The 22,593-nt window shown below is 62.3% G+C and overlaps 1 protein-coding gene across 1 annotated transcript; it reads right to left on the bottom strand.

The window, feature by feature from the left end:
- Positions 1-476: 476 nt before the first annotated feature.
- On the bottom strand, positions 477-21,526 carry PITPNM2 (phosphatidylinositol transfer protein membrane associated 2). Its single transcript, XM_039879303.1, is given in 23 exon segments — positions 477-2,379; positions 2,471-2,599; positions 2,683-2,866; positions 3,286-3,435; positions 3,518-3,666; positions 3,777-3,893; positions 4,235-4,351; positions 4,693-4,841; positions 5,649-5,741; positions 5,744-5,809; positions 6,591-6,752; positions 7,837-7,986; positions 8,505-8,675; positions 10,989-11,167; positions 11,663-11,877; positions 12,352-12,471; positions 12,601-12,790; positions 13,180-13,427; positions 15,962-16,020; positions 16,193-16,297; positions 18,012-18,107; positions 19,004-19,431; positions 21,486-21,526. Coding segments are annotated over 23 exon segments (3,639 nt in total). The 5' UTR covers positions 21,524-21,526; the 3' UTR covers positions 477-2,055.
- Positions 21,527-22,593: the final 1,067 nt, after the last annotated feature.

The raw sequence follows: 22,593 nt of genomic DNA, 5'->3' as shown, positions 1-22,593 counted from the left end.
GTGCCGAAAGGGATCTCAGGGAGGCAGGAAGCAGACCTGGGTATAGAAGAGAGACAGCGACAGGGAGGGTGGGCGGCCCGTCTCACCATCTATGGCTAAGGGCCCCCGGGAGAGACCCAGGGGACTATTGCTGTTGTCCTTGGCATGGCTGGTGGCTGGGCAGGAAGGTGGGGAGTACGGAGCTGTCGGGGGGCTGCCTGCTAGGAGAGGCCGAGCCCACTGCCCATGCGGCCTCCCCGGGCCAGGAGGCCTCCCAGCCTTTATCGCAGGCAGGCCCGAGACTCTTTCTTCCAGGTGCTTCTCTGGATGGCTAGTCATCCAGGTGGTAGGCAAGATGGGGTGAGGTGGGACCGACAGAGGAGGCACTGGCCATAGGGGGCCCCTCGCCGGGGCCGTGATTGTTGGCCGAGCGATTTCCCGCTGGGGAGCAGAGGGGGTCAGATATTGCACTTTAACTGCAACAGTTACATTAAAACTTGGTCCATAAAATAATCGTTGCTTTATACATACGCCTGAAACAACAACAAAAAGCTACGCCTTAAATATGAATAAACCCTGAAGGTCCCATCCCTCCAGACGTTTTCTCTGCACAAAATAAATAGCTTCACTCTGTGTAGACCCACTTTTGCAAAACATTTACACGACCCCTTGGCTGTACATATCTACACACGGGAGGAGGGCAGCGTCAATCAGTGCGCGTCCCCAACCCAGCCCAGACCCAGCCCACGAGGCCCTGAGGCCGTATCCAGGTTGGCAGCAGCTTCGACCACGACTGGCAGAGGCCAGGCAGGCTGCCCCACCTCGAAGGCAGAGCAGCAGCAGAGGGGCTGCCAGGAGGTCCTGGGGAGGGGGGGCTGACGCGCAGACCAGTGCAGGACAGTGGTCCTTGCCAGGTAGGAAATGAAGCCGTGGCTGCCTGCCCTTAAGCTGACGACGGGAGTTGTGGCTTCTCAGATTCGGTATCGGAACGGAATTGGCATTTAAAAAAACTAAGTGTGTGCCGCACCCACCAGAGTAGAAATTCAGTGGAATTAACGGGGGTCGGGTGAGGCAGGGAGCCCATGCCCTGCTGCGTGGGCAGGGGCAGGGCCCTGGGACCCAGAACCAGGCTGGACTCCGTCACAGTGCTGGGTGTTTTCACGTGGAGGGGCTGCACTTGGTACTGAAAGAGTTAAGAAAAGGAAGCAGCCAAGGATTGCTCATTTAAAAAAACCTCATAGAAATCAGATTGGAGTAGAAAGGTGTAGAAACGCGGGAAGGCCGAGGCATGAGGCCTTGACTGACGGCAGGCGAGTGGAAGAGGCGGCCAGGCCTGGCCAGGCCCCGCAGGCCGAGGCAGGGCTTCGCGAGAGCTGGCTCTGGGCTTCAAGGGCCTCATCACCTGGGCTGTGCCCAGAGCCGAAGGTGACGCCAGGCTCCTGGCCTGACTGGGCTCCAGGTGGGCAGGAGTCCAGGGCTGCCAGGGTACTAGCAGGCCAGGCAGAGCTGCAGAAATTAAGATATGGCCTTTCTCCTGCTTATACAAGGATTTGCCGCCCTGGAGCCTTCTGTGTGGCCATAGGTCCTGGATCCGCAAACTTTGAACTTCCACACACGTCAACGAGTCTGTAGCCATGGGAGATGGTAATGGGTCTCTTAAAACCAGTGCAAAACCAGTGAGGTTGGAGAGTTGAGTAACTCAAGTTAACAAGAAGCAGGCTGTCCCCTGTCGGAGCTGCTACCAGGTGGAAGGGGACCCGGGGGTCAGGGCGAGCTAGTGGCTGGGGAGGTGACAGGTTGGGCCCAGGCCTGGCGTCAGGAAGCTGCGAGGTCACCGCAGGGCAATTGTCCAGGAGTACCTTCTGGGCCAGTCCACATGGGGGGTCCTGGTCCCTCCGTCATCCTGAGGCTGGTTGTCCTGCCAGCTCCCATGACAAGCTGGAACCCCTCAGACTCTAGGGCAGGCGGCACGGCCGGTGTCCTCCACTGGGCCCTGGGACAAGCTGGTCCCTGGCCAACAGCATGTGCCCAGGCCTCCTAGCACCATGGAGACCACAGCGCCTCACTCAGGGTGCCCTACTTGGGGCCTGCGGGTGCCCCCGGCTCAAGCCGGCCAGCCATGGTGCGGCCCCAGCAGCCGGCCGCCATGCTCATGCTGCGCTGGCCCCGCTGCTCGCTGTCTGGCTGGCCGTGCGTCCGCTCGTGCCGGAGGCCGGGCCCGCTGGGCTGCGCCGAGATGGTGCGGAGCAGGTGGTTCCGGGAGCGCAGGAAGTCGCCCTGGCCCGGCAGGCCGAAGCTGCCCTTGCGCAGCGCCATGCGGGTGGCCGTGTTGCGGGCGGGCCGTGCGCGGTGGTTGAACTTGAGCTGGGCCAGGTGGGCCGCGTAGCCGTCGGTGATGAACTGCAGGGAGGGGCGAGGAGGGGTGCTGCTGTCACAGGGCGGGCTCTCGGGGCTGCCCGCCCGTGCCGCCCACTGCGGTCCGCCCACCCACCTGGCACTGCTGCTGCAGCTTCTTGGTGGGGCGGCCCACGATGTAGATCTGCATGGGGGACAGGCTGATGGAGCTGTAGACCGCCACGTCCTTGGTGGAGCCGTAGGCCGCGTGCACGCGCAGGTGCAGCTGTGGGCGAGACCGGCGTGGGCACAGGCACGGCCCTCTGTCCCCGCCCCGGCCCCGCGTGGGCCCCTTCCGCTGCCACCCACCTCGGAGATGAGCAGCTTCAGGAAGTTGGCCTTGTGCCGCAGCGGGTCGTGCACCAGGCCGTCACAGAAGGACACCACGCCGTGGGGAAAGTTGTGCTGGGCCAGCCACGCCACCACCCGCTGCTTCTGCATGTCAGGCCGGCCCGTCACATAGATGATGAGGTAGCCCAGGTCCTGCCAGTGCCTGGGGGCGAGGGGCACGCCTGGGTGTCCCACGGCCACCCCGTCCCCCTTCCTGGGCCGTCCCATCTTCTTGCCCAGCCAGACCATGCTTGGGCCACTTGAAGACTGCGTCCCTGATCATGCTCCAACAACAATGATGACGACGGCCCCCACGCCTGTCACACAGCCCCACATGCGCCCTCTGCAGCAGGTAGGTGTGACTGGACTTGCAAGGACCCCATCTCCCAGGTGAGAGGGTTGAAGCACCAACATCAGCAGGTTGAGCGGAGGTTACGCAGCTGGTAAGTGGTGGTGCCAGCTCCTCAAGCTGCAAGGTCCCAGCCAGATGTCCCCTGCTCCAGCACCCCAGGCCTGCCCCACCTGGCCCCCAGGAGCTTCCTGCCTCCGGGCCTGCCCACTGCGCCCTTCGGGGCCACTCACCGCACCACGTCCACAGCCCCGGCCCGCACTTTGGGGTCGCTGCCCATGATGGACACGCTGGCGGCGAAGGAGCCATCGATACTGAAGACCACGAACTCCGTGCCCTTGGGCAGCACGGTGATGTAGCTGTCGGCAAATGTGTGGTCTCCCCTGGGGCGGGGGGCAGCTCGTCAGCACCCACCGGGGCCCCTCCCTCCTGCCCCGGAGGTGGCCGCCTCGCCGAGGCACCCACCTGACCACCATCTTGACGGGGTAGACACCCACGCCCAGGCGGCGGGTCTCGGGGATGGTGTAGGAGACGCGTCCGCTGCTGTTGGTCACCAGTGTGTCAAGGTACAGCCACTCCCCCGAGGGCGGCTGCGTCATGATATGCACGTCCACCTGGGAGTGGGGCAGGCTGGTCACCCTGGGCCACGTGGCCTGCCCAACCCCAACACCCCAGCCAGAGGGGGACGAGGCGAAGGGCCCCCGTCATTTCCCTGTGTCCTCACCTTCTCCCCAGTCAGGGTGACCATGTCCAGGGGCCCGTACATGAAGCGGCCCGTCAGGACCTGGGGGCCGTCCTCGTTGGCAACTGCGTCGTTGATCCGGTGGTTGGCCGTCACGTTCTGGGAAGAGGAGCGAGGCTGGGTCAGGTTGGGGGTTGGAGAGGCGGCTGGGGTCTCCTGGGCTCAGCTCAAGCCTCCCGTGGGCCTGTGGGGTGAGCGCGGGCTAAGGCCAAATGGCGCAGGGTCAAGTCCAGCTCGGCCACTGAGCACGTAGCCTTGGGGACCCGCGGAGGCCTTGCTGCACTGCCCCGTCTGTAAATGGGGCGACAGCTCCCACCTCACCGCTTGCGGATAAACGACACCACGCTTCGTGCGACTCGGCTTTCTCGTCTGTACACCGAGTCTCGTCAGGACCCCCTAGGGCCCCCGGCGGGGGCCTGGGCCCCCAGAGGACCCCTCACCCGCAGCTTCACGTGGGTTCTCTTCCGTTGCCACTTCTCTCTTGGCTTCGAGGGCGTGAACACCGAGACCTCATTGCCGTCCAGCTCCAAGATGCTGGAATTGTCGTGCCTCATGACCTGGGGGGGACAGGAAGGCCAAGAGGCAGGCTCAAGCCGGGCCTCCTGTCCCAGGGGCGAGAGGCCAGCGGCCCGAGAGCTGGAGATGGGAAGCCGTGAGGGCTTTAGGAGGCACTTTTCGACCACTACACTCCACCCTCTGCTCCCCCCAATTCACGTCTATCCCATGACTGCACATACACCACATCTCAGCTTCCTCCATCCTGCTGGCTCCGGTCTGAGGGGCTCAGAGGGCAGGCCCCCCACTGTCCTCATCCATGAAACGGGGCCCCGTCTGTCAGCGGCAGGGTGACTCGGGGCTCCCCTGCGAGGTGGGCGTGCCTGGCAGGGGGACCCTGTACCTGTCTGAGCAGGAAGGAGACCACGTCCGTCGACTCCCAGTAGCTGGCGTGGAAGAGGTGGGGCAGGGCCACGGTGGGGAAGGCCGTCAGGGCATCAGGGCAGTACAGGGCGTAGTCCATCCGCTTCTGGCCCCACCACTTCGCGGCAACTGCCAGGGGGACGGACCGTGACTGGGCTGGGACCCCAGAGGCTCACCTGGCCCCTCGGGCCTGGCTCAGGCCACAGGCGCGGAGACCCCGCCTCTGAGCAGGGAGGAGGGCAGCAGCCAAAGCTCATGTCCTCCTCCCGGGCTGGGCAGCGAGGGAGCAGGAGGCGGCACAGGAGGCCGGGACAGGGCCCGAGCAGCCAGAGTGCCCGCAGGCCTTCGGCGTGAGGACGCGGAGCTGGAGGGGCAGAGGCGGGTGTGGAGGCAGGACTCGCTGTCCCCGGTCCGGTTGCTGATCCCGGTGACCCCTGCCCTCCCTGGGCCTCTCCTGGCCTCCATCTGACCCCCAGACCTCAAGGACGTGAAAGGTTTCGCAGGGGGGAGTTCCATTTCCTGAAGCCCATGGCAAAGTCTGCTGTCCGCCTCAGCACCTGGGAGCCCGGTGAGGTCAGAGAGGCCTGGGGGTGAGTGTCGGCTCCCACCTGGGGCTGGGCGACCACTGCAGCTAGGGGTGAGGCTTGTAAAGCGCCCCCCAGTGGCCACACGCAGGACACGCTCAGGAAACAGAGTCTCCTGCCCTCTGCCGGCAGCCTGCCCGACCTGTGACCATTTGCGCCCCCCTCGGCCAATTCCAGCCACTCCTGCCTCCTCCCCGGGTGTCTGAGTGCTCCCAGCCCAGCTGCTAGCTCCCCAGCTGGGCCTCAGTGGGGCCAGTGAGCAGGGCTGGCGGTGAGACAGGCCTGGAAGCAGAGAGTGACCCCAGAGGGAAGAGGTGGCGAGTGTGGGTGGCGGGCGTGTGACGCCCAGTACCTTCTCTGATGTCCAGGTCGGGGAGGCGGGGAGCCCTCTCCAGGCTGGGCTTGGCCTGCCTGGCCTGTGGGCGGGAGCCTGGGGAGGTGGGGATGGGGGGGGCAGAGCAAGCAGGGACAGGCGCCTGACGCTGGGGGTGTAGCTGAGCGGCGTTGGGGCCTCTGAGAATCAAGAACAACGGGAAAGGTGTCAGCCATGCTGGGGCCACCATGGGCCGGGAAGGATGCTGGGCAGGACGCCAGGCCCCTTCGGCCCTCCTCACGCGGGGGACGCCACCACACCGGCCTTAGCCCTTAGCCCCAGCGCTGCCTGCTCTGACAGGCAGCCTGAGAAGCCATCACGCGGGCAGGGAAGATGGGGCAGCAGGCTGGGGGTGGGGCTGAGAAGGGGTCACCTGGACCCCCGCCAGCTGCAGGGAGCCTTCTGAGATGGCAAGAGCCATGGGTCCTTGGCCCCCTAGGGAAGCAGGAGGGCCTGGCAGCCACAAGGAGACCTCACCTCCCTGGCTCCTTCAGCCACCCCTCCGGCTTGTCCAGCTCCGCTTACTTGTCCGGAAACAGACCCCCAGCTTTCTCCCTCAGGGAGCAAGCGCCCTGCCCCCCGGGGCTAGGACCCCGCCACCCAGGCCCATTGTCTCCTGGCTTTCTGGGACCCTGCCAGTCTCATACCCCTTGGACTTGGCCCCATGGGGCCACCCCTTCTAACGCCCCTTCCCTCCAGACTCCTCTGTGGACATCTGGGGCCAGATCACTCCTCGGTGGGGCGTCCTGGGCATTCCGGGGCATGGAGCCGCATCCCTGGTGTCTACCCACCAGATGCCAGTAGTACCCTCTCCCCATCTGTGTCCAGACATTGCCGACTGCCCCTGGAGGGGCACACTGGTCCCTGCTGGGACAAATGGGAGGGTGTGGGCAGGATGGGCTCCGGCACCGCTGTACTCACTTTGGGCAATGCTGGATGCCGTGTAGCTCTCTGCCATGCCCGACACCTGGCTGGCGATGCTGATCTCACTGGCTCGGCGGAACCCTCGGGCGGTGGTGGCTGCACCGGGCGAGGAGGGGCCCATGTGCTCTTGGAAGACTGTGCTGTGGGTCTGGAGCGCATCTGCTGCAGGTGGACAGGGATCAGAGACCTCGGGGTAAGAGAGGCCTCGCCCGGCTCAGCCTGGAAGCCCCTGAGCAGTGGGATGGAGGGCCCAGCATGCACCTGGGCTGGGGGAGTCGGGGTGGAGGCTGTGCCAGGCAAGGCTGACACCTCCAGTGGCAGATGAGCGTGGCATCTGAGCAAAGCTGGCAGTGAGGATGGGCCCAGGTGTGCCGGAGCCTGCCTGCCCAGGGCCGAGAGGGCAGGGCACAGAGCTGAGGCAGAGGGAAGGGAGGCTGGGACAGGGATGGACAGAGACCAACACAGACACAGTGGGCAGGGGGGCCACGCGGCCAGGCCCCCTGCCCCCGGCCACCTTCTGATCCCACACACTGCTCCTGGTCTAGCCTCCTGGTCTAGTCAAGTCCAGCCTTCTCGGCCCCCAGGGCCTAGCCAGGCCTGGCCTCAGCCACAGCCCACGGCAGCCGGGTTTGAGGGGCGTAACAAGGGCCTGGGGCAGCTTCCTGGGACGCCCCGCACTGAGGCCTCACATAAGTCCCCACACACAAGCCACAGCGGCAAAGGCAGGTGCTTAGGGCTGCCTGGGCTGGGGCTGCGGGCAGGGTCGAGCCATGAGAACAGGCCTCAGCTAGAGGAGCCATGTCTGGACAGGGTGCAGGATGCAGGAGGTGACTGGACCTCGGGGAGAGAATCCAATCCCTCGCCAGGACTGAAGGCTTCTCCTGGAGGAGCGGGTGGGCCTGGCGGGCTGGAGGCTTCAGCCCATCTCCTGGCTGGCCCCCTGCCAGCCTCACAAAGGGAGGACAGCGCCCGTGCACTGCCACCTGTGCTAGATGACCCTGACCAGCCGCTCTCCTCTCTGGGCTCCCGGTCCCCTTTGCTCTGGGTCCACTCCTGGCTCTGCCACAGTTTGCAGAAAGGGGGCATCAGGACCTACTCCCCAGGACCTGCCTGGCTCACTTCCCTTCCTCACCACTTGGGTCTCACAAACTGCGGGTGGCCGAGGGGGGCACGGGGGCAGGGTCCGTGAGGGGCTGCAGCGAGCCGGCGAAGCAGACGCCGCGGGAGCAGGGGGGTCACACACACTCAGCACAGCCCGGGCTCGGGCCCGGCCCGTCTTGCCACGTGAGCGCGGGAACTAGGATACTGGTCTCCAGGAAGCCATCCCCGGGTGGGAGAGGGGCCAGGGGGCCGCCCTCCAGGACCAGCTCAGGGCTTCTCTGCACGGTCTCGACTGGAGGCAGACGGGGAGAGAACAGAGAGGACAAGAACAGACACTCGTGTGGCCCGTCTGGACATGCTCTGACACAAGACACACAGGGCTCCTCAAGAACCAGGACATGACAAGACACTGGGACACACGCCGGGGTGGGTGGGGCTGGGCTGTTCCCAGGGAGGGCCGGGAGGGGAGAGCAGGCAGACCTCACACTTGCTCCCTGCCCAGACCCACTCTGTGTCCCCCATCCTGAGCCCCCATATCTGGGGTGGGCATCCAGAGGCCCAGCACCACGTGCCTCGGGTCCTCAGCTCTGCTTCAGTGGGCAGCGGAGAGGGTAGCCTAGCCCGGGCCCCGTCTGTCCCCTGGCACGGGGGTGAAGCTCTGTCGTCATTCCCGCCTCGCTGGGATGTGTGAGGTCGAGGCACCCACACCCGCACAGGTGCCGAGCTTCCCAGGGCTCCGGCACAGGCTGCCCTTGCCCACACAGCAAGCCCACCCAGCCCGGAGCACCCGCCCTGCCCCAGGGCGCTCACCCAGCAGCGCGGAGCACCCATCCCCCAGCGGGAAGCGCTGGTAGCGGGGGATGCTGAAGGGCGGCAGGGCGTGGAAGCGCCGCTCCAGCAGCGGCTCCAGGCGCGAGGCCGACGGGTCCGCGGGGTGGAACAGGTTGTAGACTTGCTGGCAGGCGGGCCGCAGCTGGAAAACTGAGGGCAGGGCGGGGCAGGGGGCGCAGAGGCTGCAGTTAGCTCCTCCCCGAGGGGGCGTGGCCTAGAGCGGGGCGGGGTGCGGTCGGGGTCCCAGATACCCGAAAACTTGAAACTGTGTGTCCGTCAATTTGGGATTTTTTGGGCCATTGTCCATTTATTAACCCCCCCCAAATTTATTGAAAAAGTTATGATGGAAGAGAAATTTTTTTTTTAAATACAAGAATATATGATAAAAGACATAATGGAAGGCGGCCTCCTACTCCTGAGCCTCCCTGGCCGGACATTAGGGAGCCTCGTGCGCATGCGCCGGGAAGCAGGTGGCGCCCTGTCTATTGGAAAAGTCACCTAGGCTGTCAGAACCCGCTGTTTCTCCAACCACTTCGGGTGAATGTAAGAATGTAAGTACGGGCATTTCGAAAGTTCTTGTTCTGTCACTTTTCTTTAAGGAAAGACATATTAGTACAGCTGCTCCTAGACTTACAATCAGGTTAAGCCCCAATAAACCCATTGCTAAGTTGAAAATAGAAGTCAAAATGCATTTGATAACACCCAACCTACTGAACGTCACGGCTTAGCCTAGCCTAGCCTGCCTTACACGCACTCGGAACACACACTGGCCTACAGCTGGGCAACATCGTCTAACACAAAGCTTATTTTATAACGCCCACCATCGCGAGAGGGGATCACACCCCATACTGCTAGCCTGGGAAAACATCAAAATCCAGAATTCAAAGCACAATTTTGACGGGATGCGTATCTCTTTCACACCATCGCAAAGTGGAAAAATCCTAAATCGAACCATCCTAAGTCGGGGACCATCTGCACCTGTTTTCACTAATCGAGAAATCCGAAGAGCACTTTCGCTTTTACGGAAAAAGCGGAAATAGCTTTCAGCGTTTGTTTGGCACCAACTGTTGTAGAGGCAGCATGCCTCTCCAGTGTGGCCCAGCCGAGCTGCGTCCCTGGAACCACATTCAGCAACTCAGCATCAAGCCACCGGAGCCCTGAACTGTGGGAGCATCGGTCTCTCAATTCGTTTTGTACAGCTGTTAGTGAGATATGTCCTAAACCAGCGGTCCCCAACCTTTTTGGCACCAGGGACCGGTGCTCCTATGAGAATCTCATGCCTGATGATCTGAAGCGGAGCTGAGGCGGTGATGCTAGCGCTGGGGGTGGCTGCAAATGCGGATGAAGCTTTGCTCTCTGGCCTGCCGCTCACCTCCTGCTGTGCAGCCTGGTTCCTAACAGGCCAAGGACCAGTACCTGTCCATGGCCCGGGGGTTGGGGACCCCTGTCCTAAGGTATCTGAAAAGCCTCAGAGCCCTTATAAGGGTGTTACGCTTATTGTAAAACTGGACATAATTAAGCATATTTGGTATGATTTGGTAGGTTATTTTGGGGTCTGGGAATATAAAAATTTTTCTGTATAAATTAATGGTAATTGCTTCTTTGATTTATGCCATTTCGGCTTACAAAAGGTTTCATAAGAATGCTCTATTTTCGGATAGCGGGAGAAACCTATATAAACTATCAGTAGTGCGTGTCTCACTTTTAAAAACACACACAATTAGGAATATATGCTATGCTTTTTGAGCTAAGCTTTTTTTTTTTATTTAACACACAAAAAGTTAGAGTCTTTCATATCAGCATATGTCGTCCTCTGCCATTCTTTTTAATGCCACATCTCTGTGTTTTTGTGCACTTACATCAAAGCTACTGTTTACTTGCTCTTGGGCAAGTGTCTACACCTCTCTGAGCCTCGATTTCCCCCTCTGGAACCTGGGGACATAACACGGGCCCTGCACGGCGAGGATGGCAGGATTCCCTGGGCCACACTGGCTGATCTGGGGCAGTGCCAGGCAGGGACCACTGCCCTGACAGGCCGCTTAGCCCGTATGTTCTGCCTCCCTGTGCAGATGGTGTGGAGGGTCACCAGCTGGAGTGGTGTGGCTGTGGCCCCTCCAGCAGGGAGGCCATCGTGCCTGGGAGGCCTTAGGGGTGCCTGGCTTCACATTTCTTCCTTTTGGGAAGACCGTGGGCCTGGGAGACTGGGTTGATCCGCATCTGAGGCTGGAAGGGTCCCTTTCCTATCTAGACCTCAGCTCCCAGGGGTGCCTTGGAGAGGATATGAAACAACAGGTGTTAGGGGCCAGAGACTGAGCTGCATGGGCCCTGAGTGGGGGGGACAGAAAACAGGCTGACACAGGAAGGGACCTGGCACTCGGCGATGGCCTCATGGCAGGGGTCCACTGTGACCCTCTGCCCCGTTCATGTACCGCCCGCCCCACCCTGCCCCTAGAAGGCTCTCACCATCCAGGGTGGGGATGATGGTCTTTCTCAAGGCCAGGACCAGCCCCAGCGGGCACCCGAAGAGGAAGAGGTCAGCGATCTCAAAGTCGAACTTCCCCATGGCGCCTGTGCCGTCCAGCATGGTGGCGCTGCTCGAGCAGCGGGAGCTGGGCTCGTGCCGCAGCACGCTGGCGTGGAGGCTGCAGACGGGGGACGTGCCGGCTCACACCTCGGCCCTTTGTGGGGCTGGCCCGCCCCCTGTCCCCTGAAGGAGGCCCCTCAGGGGTCATCAGGCCCAAATGAGGCTGGACCCCTATGCTGTCGTTCAGGCGCTGCTGCCCAGGGCCTGCTGGGATATGTCTGGGGACAGCGGGTCCCAATCTCTCCAGGGAGCCCAGTGCTTTCAGGACAGCCTGACAGGGACTCTGGTCCTCCTGCCCCCAGCACGTCCCCTCCCCAGACAGTCTCTTCCCTCTGGCTCGAGATGGCCCTCAGCATGTCCGAGACCACACCACACCCCACAAGCCCCTTTCACCCACCAATGAGCCATGGGCCCAGTCCGGACCTCCCCGAGTCCCGAGGCCCCCCACATTGTTTGAATTCTCAGCTCTGACCGTCCCTGCTTCTTGGATTCCCCGTCCTCCCCTAGCAGTGAGCCACATGGTCAGACACCCAGGCCCCCGCCGGCCCCCCACCTGGACAGGAAGGCCTGGTGCTGCTGGATGGTGTCCAGCTCGTAGGTGGACGAGTCGCTCCTCTTGCGGGGCATCTGCCTTTTGGGGTCCTCAGTGCCACTGCTGCGGGGGATGTCAATGTTGCTGCGGCTCAGGTGCCGACTGCTCTCCAGGCCACTGCCACCGCCACCGTGTGCCGCATTCACCAGGACGCCCGGGGACAGCAGGTCAGTGTCCTGGAACAGCCCCACGCAGGCTCACTGCCGGGTGGCCGCCGGCCCGGCTCCCTCTTCGGTGTCCTCCCCCTGACCACGGCCCAGCTAACCTGTCACCCAAGCCAAGTGAACCCCCTCTCCCACTGTCCCTCCAGCCCGCCGGCCATGTGCGAACAGCCTTCACGCCTGGCCTGGCCACCCGGACTTTGGGGGTCTCGCACCCCCAGGCCGTTTGCTGCAGAGGGGCTTTTGGTGCTCTCTCCCGCTGGGGAGCTCAGATGGTGACAACGGGTGACGCCGGCCACTCGTCCCAGACCTCGCTCCCCACAGCGCGGCCCGTGCTCCGTCACCTGCTGTAGCTGTTTGCTGCCCACGCACTGCCCTGCCCTCTGAGCACCTGACCCGGTGACCTCTGTCCTCCTCTTTTTACCGCGGGCCCTGGGGCCAAAGGGCCACGTCATCTCCATCCTGGAGGGGGCCGTGGGGAGCTGGTACCTGCACGCTGGCCACGCTGCCCCTGCGGCTGCTGCTCTGACTCTCGGACACGGGCTGGTTGCTGCAGCATAAGGCATCGAAGGCCAGGATGCCGCCCACGCAGTCCCCGACCAGGCAGACCTGGAGTGCGGGAGGCCCACGGGCCTGAGCTGGGACGCAGGCTGGGGACGGCCATCGACCCCTGCCCCGGCTGGGCTGGAGGTCCGGGCCCGCCCACCCTGTCTTCCATCTCCCCACCCCACGACTCACCTGCCCATTGAAGGTCACGCCCTCCTGGGACCTGATGAAGTCCCCGTAGGCGAGGTTGGCCCGCTGGATCACTGTGGCGATCGCCTCCTGGTACTGGGGCGAGGAGGTGGCCAGCAGAGGCAGGGCAGCCAGGGGCGCGTGGTCCTGGCTGCTGGACAGACAGCCTTCGTCGTGGCTGTAGGGGCTGAGGCTGGGGGAGGGGGCCCGGTCAGGGGACAGCAGGTAGCCTCAGGCCAGCCCAAGGGGCCCATCTCCCTGGCCCTGAACAGTGGGCCAGGAGCCGCCTGCCACCCTCAGCGCCTCAGCTATGACCTGGCAAACCCAGTGGGGACGCTTCCGGGCCAGGCCCTGGGCAGGCTCAAGGACAGGGCTGGGGGGTGAGGTCCTGGATCTCGGAGGCAGGTCGGTACCCCATGTCATGGATGAGGAAACAGGCTCAGCCTTGGGCCCCGGCCCCCCTGACCCTGTGACCAGCCATCTGGGCTAAGTGGCAGGTCTGGATGTCCAGAACGGTAACACTGGGGGTGTCACCTAGCCCGGGCGGGGGAGGGGCGGGTGGCCCCAAGCCAGCACACTCACTTGGAGACCAGGGCGAAGGCATCGGAGCAGATGGGCGGGCAGGGGACCAGGCGGATGGCCAGGTGGCCTAGGGCGCTGGGGTAGTGCGCACGCATGACCGTGTCGAACACCGAGGCGATGGTGTTGGCGTCGCCCTGCTTGGAGCTGGGGTCCCCAGCTCCCGTGTCCAGGATGGTGCCCCCGTGCAAAACCAGCAGCAGCACGTGGATCTTGGAGGGGGGCCCGGCCAGCGGTGGGCTGACCTCATCCTGCACAGGTGGGGGCAGGGGGCGGGCATCAACTCCCCCAGAATGCAGCTCCTTGTGAAACCCCTGTCGCCCTGAAGGGAGGCCTGTTGGGGACCCACACGCTCCCTCTGAGAACCCTCATTCCAGCTCCTCAGCCTGTGGTCAGCTGCCTCCACCCCTCCCCTGGGGAGGCCGAGCTGGTCCTTTTCCCCCTGCTGCATGCAGCCCTGACCCTGTTTGCCAGTCTGACCAGGGCCCAGAGGACACAGAAGGGGGAGTCTGCTCCCCAGAAAGCACGCACTTCCCGTGAGGGGCGGAGGCAGAAGCTCAGCCCTGTCTGGGCATCGGGGGCTGCCCGCCCTCAGTGTGCCCTGGCGTGGGTCTGTCTCGCTGGAGCAGGCAGGGCCATGGCTGGCTTAAAGTCACAGGCTCCCTGAAGAGGGACTGGCATCGGGCCCCAGCCTGGCCTCTCCGACAGCTCCGAGCTCCCCTTCCATCTACACAGGGCCTCCGCCCCTGCCCCTGGCTCCCAGGCCCCAGGCCCTGCCGTGGACTCTCAGTGAGACCAAGGTCGCAAGAGCAGCGATGTCCCAGAGGCGGCAGAGCCACAGCGGGGGAGGGGGACAACGCAGGTGTGTCTGCCTGAGCTCCCCTCATCTGGGAGGGGCGGGGACCCCACCTCCTGCCTGTGAGGTCAGAGTGAGGCCCGAGACTTGCACACATCCCCCTGGGAACTGTTCCGTTTAGAAAAGACATAGTGGTGGCCCAAAGAGGCCAAGGGCTTGTCTAATGTCACACGGCACCTCAGTGCCAACCCAGAGCGCCTGCCACCAGCTCCATGCTCTCCTGCCAATCCGGGCTGTGGCCCCGTCCTCAGGGGCCTCTCCCGGCACCCAGCTTCTGGTGTGTGACTGAGGAGGCCAGGGCTAGGACACTCGCTGTGCCCATATTATGTCAGGACACGTGGGGGGCAGGAAAGGAAACTGAATGAAGAGAGGGGCCTGTCCCCAGGGAACCAGAGAGACAGTCCAAGGGGCCGAAGCCATTTCGAGGACGCTGAACTGGGCCACCGGATGGCAGGAGGTGGGGCAGCAGCAGGACTCAAGTGTCAACACAGAGCCTAGGAGAGGGTTGGGCAATGTGGGCACTGGACCCGGGGGCTGGCGAGGCCACCAGGAACGGGCTGGACACCACTGACCAGCAGAGGGCTTTGGGCAAGTGAGGAAGGAAGAAGCCTAGTGGGCAATCCTCGGCCTGGAGCAGAGGCGAGGCCAGACTGCCTTGTCCCCGAGAGGGGACTGGTCAGTGGCCAGTGGTGGGCCACAGGGCCTGGGCAGGAATGCACACCCAGCAGAGCTTGGGGAGTGACACCTGCCCCATACGAGGACTGCCCACCACTGCGGGCCGGCCAGGCAGGAATGAACTCATGGCCCAGAGCAGGCCAAGGCCGCCGGCCACCCAGACCACAGACCGGGACAGAGCCACCACGTGTGGGAGCAGAGCTTATGGGAGGCGGGACTACAGGCCTTGGAAAGCCAGGGGGTCCTCAGTGTCTCTGTGGGGCCGCCCCACTCCCGCAAGGGTGGGGCAGGAGGCTTTGGTGTGGGGGTTTTGCAAGCAAAGGGACCTGATTTTAGGCGCCCAGGACCGTGCCGGGTTGGAACGCACACCGCTCAGCGGTCCCCTAGCCCAGGCTTCCTCTCCCCACCCGCCCACTGGCCTTCGGAGCTGTGTGCGATGCACCTGGGGAGCAGGCTCCGGCTGCTTCCTCGCCGTTAACCAGCAACTGGAGATCAATGCCCCTGGTCCCAGGTACCCTTCTAGAAAAGCCTGTGGGACCTCAGACCTCAAAGCAGAAAACCCCAAAAAGGGAGGGCAGTGAGGAAGCTCCCATCCCCCCAGTCCACAGTCCTGAGGGCCGTGTCCACCCTGGGCAGCTGGAGGCCAGGGCAGGGCAGTGACTGCGGCGGGTGACAGCCCCGCCCGGCCCCGGCCCCTGTCCCCAGTTCCTGTCCCCAGTCCCTGTCCCCAGTGCAGACAGCTCTGATCACCCACGGCTGGAGGAGGAGAAGGGGCATGAGGTCCACGCAGAGCACCCTGAGGCAGACACAGGCGCTCCGCCGAGACACCTGCACTGGGCACCGAGGGCCCCGCCTGTCCCCAGTGGGGCGGTGGCCACCGGCCGCGTCACTTTGCCAGATGGCTTTGCTTCCTCCCCTTCCACATTTTTCTCTGCAAAGACTGCAGAAAGGCTAGGCACAGGGTGAATTTCTTATTTTTGTTCTGAAGTCTGTAAGTTTCTCCTCTCACTTTCCCGGGGCGGAGCTGGGTCAGTCCTTCCTCGGGGGCTGTCTACAGTCCCTGCTGACCTCAGAGGGGTGGCCCCAGGCCTCTCTCCCTCGGGGCCCAGGCCGGTGCCGACGCGAGGCTGTGGGTGTGAAGTTCTGCCTTCGCAGTCCCCTTGGGACCGGTCCTTTGCTCCTTGCCCCTTCCCCTGGCAGCCCTGGGGACCCCCGGCTGCACAGTCCCTGGCCCCATTCCACTCGGGCACCCACCTCGATGATGTTCAGCGGGTCCACCCTGAACGCGGGGGCACTCTGGCGGTACAGACCGTCTGCAACACAGAAGTGGTGGGCGCCGTGAGCACGGGGCAGTGGGCAGCCCCAGGCCCACCGGACGGAGGCTGCGACCCAAGGTGTCCCCACCCCACCGCCCCCAATGCCCAGCACTGAGCAGGAGCTGGGTTAGCGGGGAGGGGAGGGGAGGTCCCAGCACTGCCCAGTCACCCTGCGTGTCCTCTGGCTCGGGGCTTTCAATTTTGTCCATAAGGTCATCGGAGTTCCACTTGGTGATGTCCTTGGGGAACGGTTCCTCTGAATCAGACAGGTCCTCTGGGGAGGAGAGGGGGCTTCGGTACGCTGCCCAGGGGCGGGGCTGGGGGGCCCGAGAGGCAGCTCTGGGGACTCCCACGCTTCTCCGGCCTGCGGGCCCCTCGCGCTCGGCTCCACGCTCTCCCTTCTCCCTCCCTGAACAGGGGGAACGTGCAGCCGCACGCCCACGAAGCTACACTCTGACCTTTTTAAAATAATTGCGGTAACATTCGCATACCGTGAAATTCACCATTTAAACCACTTCAAAGTCGCATCTGGTCCATTCACAGGGCTGTGTAACCATCTCTTCTGTCTCATTCCAGCAGATTTCCCACACCCGCCAGGCAGTCAGTCACTCCCCACCCCCTCCCCCAGCCCCTGGCATCCACCAATCTACTTCCTGTGTACGGATTTGCCTGCTCTGGGCCTTTCCTGGAAATGGGATCACACGACACGTGTCCATTTGTGTCTGGCTTCTTTCACTCAGCACCATGCTTTCGAGGTTCATCCTAGTTACAGCGTTTCACACCTGAAGCCTATGCCCCGGGCGGATGGCCCACACCTCGTTTCTCTGCTCATCAGCTGATGTCCCCCCGTCGTGGGATCAGCACCCACACGAGCACGGCTTAGCGAGAAACACCGCCCTGAGCACTTCCGTTCGTGACTCCCGCTTCTGCTTTTCTGCGAACGTCCACCCAGGACCACTGGGTCAGGGGCCCTGGCACGTGCCGGTCCCTCCTCCGGCCATGCAATGGGTCGCTGGGCCAGTTTCCCTAGGACGGTGCTGCTCTGGCTTCCCCAGGCCCTGCCGTCTCTTCTCTTTTCTGGCTCATTCTGAAGTTTCTACATTCGAGGGTATTTTCCTCACGTCCAGGACACGGAGCCAGGAGGGGCTCAGTCTCTCAGCCTGGCTTGGGAGGTGGGATCCCCACAACCACCCTCAGGGCGGCCCCAGGTGCAGAGGCCGGCTCAAGAACTGCTTGTCACCTGTTCCAGGTCCCCAACCCAAGACTAGACCAGGCACTTCCCTTTCATCTGGGCACTGACGCCCCCGATTTTTTCTCTTAGGGGCGGGCCAGTCAACTAAGACGCCACGATTAGGTGGCTTGTCTGCCCGCTTCAAGCCATGGTGGCGGGAGAGAGCTTCGGCCCTGCCTCTGCCCTGCTGGGTGCCCGTGGGCAGGTCCCTGTCCCTTACTGAGCCTACGTCTTGCCTCACAAATTGCAAACTGGAAACCCGTACCTGGGCCTGTTCGCAAAGCAGCCGAGGTGGGGAGCGGCTGTCTGCTCACTGTGCTTATCTGGGGATCAGTGGGAAAACAGGCACTTTGCATATTTTCTGCTTGTTTGCCTTTTCTAAAGTTTATACATTAGGTGGGTATTAATTTAACCAAGGAAAAAGTAATTAGAAAATTATAAGAAATTATGCTTTTATTAAGCTTCTTACGGAAATAAAGTCACACATGGAAAAAGCCTCTGTCTTGCTGTCAATCCATTTCTGGGGGGATCGAGAGAACGGTCCCCACCCACCAGGCCCAGGTCCCGACACCTGGTTAGGGTGAACCCCAGACCCCAGACTACCGGTGACTTCGCTCTCCTCCCCTGTCCCTCGCACGGTATGTTCACCTAGGACATCCCACAGGTAATTGTCACTTCAATCTGCATCACCCCCGATTCTTTAAGGCCTGCCACCTCTCCTGGGAAGGCGCCCCATGTGCTCCAGGAGCCCGCCTACCGTGAGCATCGAAGAACTCGTCGTCCGAGCTCTCGTCTGAGTCCCGGGCGATGCTCTGCATCCTCCACTCTGAGATGCTGTGGCGGGAAGGACTCGCTGGAAGGCAAAACCCCCGACTCAGGGACCGCCCCGCGGGACAGGGCTGAGGGGCGGAGGGCAGGCGGGGGTGACGTTGCCGGAGCAAGGGCCGGGACGGCTGGGAAGAGAACGAGGTGTAGAAACGAGGGGCCCTGACTCATCCTGGCAGATGCTCCTGGAACTTTTGAGATGGTCCCCTCCCAGCCCGCCCGGCACAGTGTGGTCCTGTCCGGGGAGGATGTGGCCGCGGCAGGCAAGGACGTGCGTTGCAGAGGCCTGGGCTCACCCCTGGGCCTATGGGGAGTGAGCTCCTTAAATTGTCCTGTGGCAGGGGACAGACGGGGACGCAGGGCAGTAGCGGGAAGTGAGGTAAAAAATATTGATGCATCTATTTGCACAGATTCCGTCAGCACAAGGACAGAAAGCCCGCTGTGGGAAAAGCCAGATTTGCGGAGGGGACTCCTGGCCTTACATGAAATACGTTGATTTTTCAAAACAGCCACAACAGGCCTTTCTCAGGATCTGAAGCCTTACAGGCTCCTCGGGCCTGGTTCTCCCTCGGCTTAGAGACCTCTGTTCAGTGTGCTGGGGGGGGCCCCACCCAGACCCCTCTCCTCCAGGGACCCAGGCTGTGTGCTGGGAGAGGTTGGGGCAGGGTTCCCACGTGGCCAGCTTGTCTATCTGAGCTGGCCTGTGACGGTGCCTCTGGGGGGACGCCCTGGGCGGCTCCTACCAGCAGGAGAGGGGTCTGATTTCTGCATCCGCAGCCCCCAGGTCTGAGGACAAGAGCCTGTTCTTGGAGCTGGAAGCACCTGGCTCCATGGGGCTGCCGCGCGCATGGCCGCGCGCTGTCACCGGGGTGGATGAGCAGAGGGCAGGGACCCTGTGAGGCCGGAGTGGCATGGCACACTCACCTCCCCGCTTGGACGACCGAGACGATTTGGAGGACGTGGACCACTGCTTCTTCAGGCCTCGGCCGGCCAGGGGCTCCCCGCCGCCGCTGGGCTGGGGGGGCTCCCCGGGGGGCTGGGCCTGGCCGGCCTCGTTCTCGGCCAGCTCTGCGGCCTCCTCGTCGTCCTTGCTGAACTGGGCCATCTTGCGGGACAGCATGAGCTGCGCCTCCTTCTCCAGCTCCCGGATGTTCTCCATGCTCAGCCCGTACCACTCGTCTTGCCAGCACCAGGCCTGCCGGTGAGCCCTCACCATCACCTTCCGCAGGCCTGCGCCCGGCGGGGCACGGGGACACAGAGAGGCAGCGTCAGTCCCGCCCCGGGGGCCCCTAGGGCCGGGCGGTGTCCCGATGCTGCAGGTTAGGCTCTGCCCCACACCCGCTGTGCAGCCTCCAGCAAAAAAAAAAAAAAAATCACTCCGTGCCTCATTTTCCCCACCTGGCTCACGGATGGCCTCATAAGCTCACAGTGGCCCTACCACGGGAGTAGAGGGGCAACGTGTCTGCTCAGAAGTCACACTGAATTTGGGGGGGCCCCGCCCCCAGAGGGGTGCTAGAGGAGGACCTCTGTCTCAGTGTCTAGTATACTTTTCCTGACGAATTTCCCACAGAAAATCAAGTTCAAGTTTGAAGCAGCCTTGTCCTTTTTAAGATAGAATATAGATACATACAAAATAAGATATAAAATAAGACAGCTCTCAGGGTATGAAGATCACAAGAACCATAGGGACAAGAAGCAGATGGGGGTTGCTTTGGGACAGGGCGGGAGTAGGGGTGACAGCAAACAGGTACAAAAGAGTCTGAGGTGATGGAACCTTCTAGAACTGTGCATGCAATTCTGGGACTGTACTAAAATGAACAAAACTGCCCTCTTACAACTGGTGAGGCGTGTGGTGTGTAAAGAGCCGGTTAAGAAACCATTAAGAAGAAATAAAGCGCCCACGTCCACAGCGCCCAGCAGGGCGCCGACACGGAGCCCGCCGGTGGCCGTCTCGGACACGTGCTCCTGCCGCCCCAAAAGGGTCCTCCCTGAATTTCGTGTTCGTCATTTGCCTTTCGTCCTGGTTTTGGTGCACAGATGTGTTTTTTTAGACAGCACGTTGGGCTGGTTTGCATGTTGTTGACATTCACATGTTGTGTGTCACACTGCATTTTTCTGCTACTCACTTTTTTGGGGGATGAGTTTCGAGTTTGGGACTGGACGGTATTTATTTGGTTGAAATATCACATTTAATTTATTCCTTCTGCCAACGGTTCACTTTCATTGTTTGTTCGTTTGCTATTACAAACTTGCTGCTCTGAACATTCCAGAACGTGCATTTGAGTTTCTCCAGGGGACAAACTTGGGAGGGATGTCACTGGGTCTCAGGGCATACACCTTCCAGTTCCCTAGAGAAAGGCCACTGTGCCTCCCCAGATGTCCTTTCTAAGTCCCTTCATTCCTAAAGGCCTTCCTGGGGAGACCCTCTCACCCCTGCTCCCGGCGGGGCACCCCCTTTCAGCCAGGACTGTCTGTGTCCCCGCCAAGCTCCGGGCTGTGGCCTCAGGCATGCTGTGCCAGGGTCTGCCTGCGCCCACACTGAGCAGCCCATCTGATGAGACACTTGCCCCCGGCTGGTGCAAGAACATTGCGAGATCTGGGTTCAGACCCTGCACTCGGCCTGTTTCCTCCACAAACGGGGTGACAATGGCTGCCCACACGGGTCACAGTGAGCTGATGACATGTGTAAAGTACACTATCAACACTATGGCTTCGTCCACGTTTAAACTAAGTCCCTCTGCTCTCAGACTCAAAAGGCAATGCCCAGGTGCCACGCCTGGATCATCACCCTGGGGCTGGGACAGGCCCTTGGCACCGATCTCATGTAGTGACCTGGGGGACGGGTGGAGAGCTGGGGGCTGTAGGGGAAGAGGAGCCCTTGTCTCGTCTGCCTGACTTGCTGGCACCGGGTCTGGACTGTGGTTTGCAGACATGGACATCGGCTCCACCAAAACCAGGAGCCCCGGGTCATCTGCTGGCCCGCCTGCTCCTGGTACAAGGATGCTGTGCTGGCCGAGAGCTCTGTCCTGGAGCTCCCAGCCCACTGGCGGAGGCCCAGCCGGGCAGGGCCTCCGGGTGCTAAGAGGGGCTGCCGAGCAGCAGAGAGACTGCCCCTAGGGCTGTCCCCGCACTGAGAGAGGACGCTGCATGTTTCAAACACAGACCGGTCAGGGGTTTGGGGGGGCAGGGCCCCGGGCTTCCCTGGGGATGACACACACACTGCCTGCCGTCTGTGGGTGCTCAACAGGGGTTTCCAGGCGGCCCAGGTAAAGCAAGGAAGCTGCACGTGGGCTTCAGGGCGGGCATGCAGAATTGCAGGCCTGGAGGAGACAACCATGAGTCAGACAGGGCCGGGGCAGGGCAGACATGAGGCCGGGGTGAACGTTGCGGGAAGCGTAGCGCTCACGTGTCGTGGATAAGCCTCTCGATCTTGGCCTGTCTCATGCCCCAGTATATTGGAACTCCACCTTGCTTTTTTTTTGCTTATAGAAAACATGAAGCCAGCTACTCACCACGCGCACTCTCGATCCAGTTTTGGACAGCGGCCCATGCCATGTAAGTCTTGAAGTGAAGTGGAGCAGCAGACCCTCTTCCATCTCCTATATACTACTCGTTGGAGGCACGGGGTCCTTGGCAGATGTGATGAAGTCTGCAGGAGACCCATAGTGGCGCTTTCAGTCCTGCCCCTCTGTACCCGCCCCTCCCAGTGTCCCACATAGCCCCCCAGAATCCTTGGGGAGGCGGGGGAGAGGAGGGAAACCCTGACGTGATGGGAGCCAGGATACCTGCTGCTCTACCACCACCCAGGCCACACTGCTGGCCTCGAGAGCTCTCCTGACCAGGGCCCATATCTTCCCTCTGGCCTTACAGATCGTTTCAACCAAAAAGCCAGATTCATTGGTGTGCATTCTGCCTAGCAAAAGCAATGAGAAGAAGCTGAGGGAGGAGGCTGGTGAAGGCGGGGAGGAGTGGGGAGGGGGAAGGCACTTTGGGATGGAGGGGTAGGAAGAAGAGAAGGCGTGACTGCACTCTTGGGGCCGAGGGGGAGGCGTTGGGGAGCTGCCAGGAGGAGTGTGATGCCCTCGTGTGGGGGAAGGTGATGGGGGATGTGGCTGGACACATCGGCCACTTCTCGTCAGGCTAAGGGCCGGGATGGTACCTGAGGGGGAAGTGGCGCTGTATGTGGTCTTAGGGGGCTGGCCTGAGGGGATCCCTCCTGGACGGAACGGAGGCGAGCGGAACAGCTGTTTAAAGGGTCACCGCGGGCCTAACAGCGACTAGCAGATGACACAGGGCTGGGCGCTCAGGAAATAGGACTGGGGGCTGGTGGGACCTGGGCTGGGGGAGGGGGTGACAAGAGGATGCAAGCCAGGCCACCTCTCGTCACATGCCTCCTTCCCCAAAATCAAAACCGCCTGTCGTGCTGGCTCCCGAGGTCCGTGTTAGCCGGGCTGGGACACACGTGCTGAGAAGGGACCAGGGCAGGCTCTGTGGCTCTGAGAGCCCTTCTTTCA

The sequence above is a fragment of the Pteropus medius genome, unplaced genomic scaffold (genome assembly GCF_902729225.1).
Source record: "Pteropus medius unplaced genomic scaffold, Ma_sr-lr_union100, whole genome shotgun sequence".
NCBI classification, from domain to species: Eukaryota; Metazoa; Chordata; class Mammalia; order Chiroptera; family Pteropodidae; genus Pteropus; species Pteropus medius.
The sequence above is the reverse complement of the archived record's forward strand: the minus strand, read 5'-3'. Positions and strand labels throughout refer to the sequence as shown.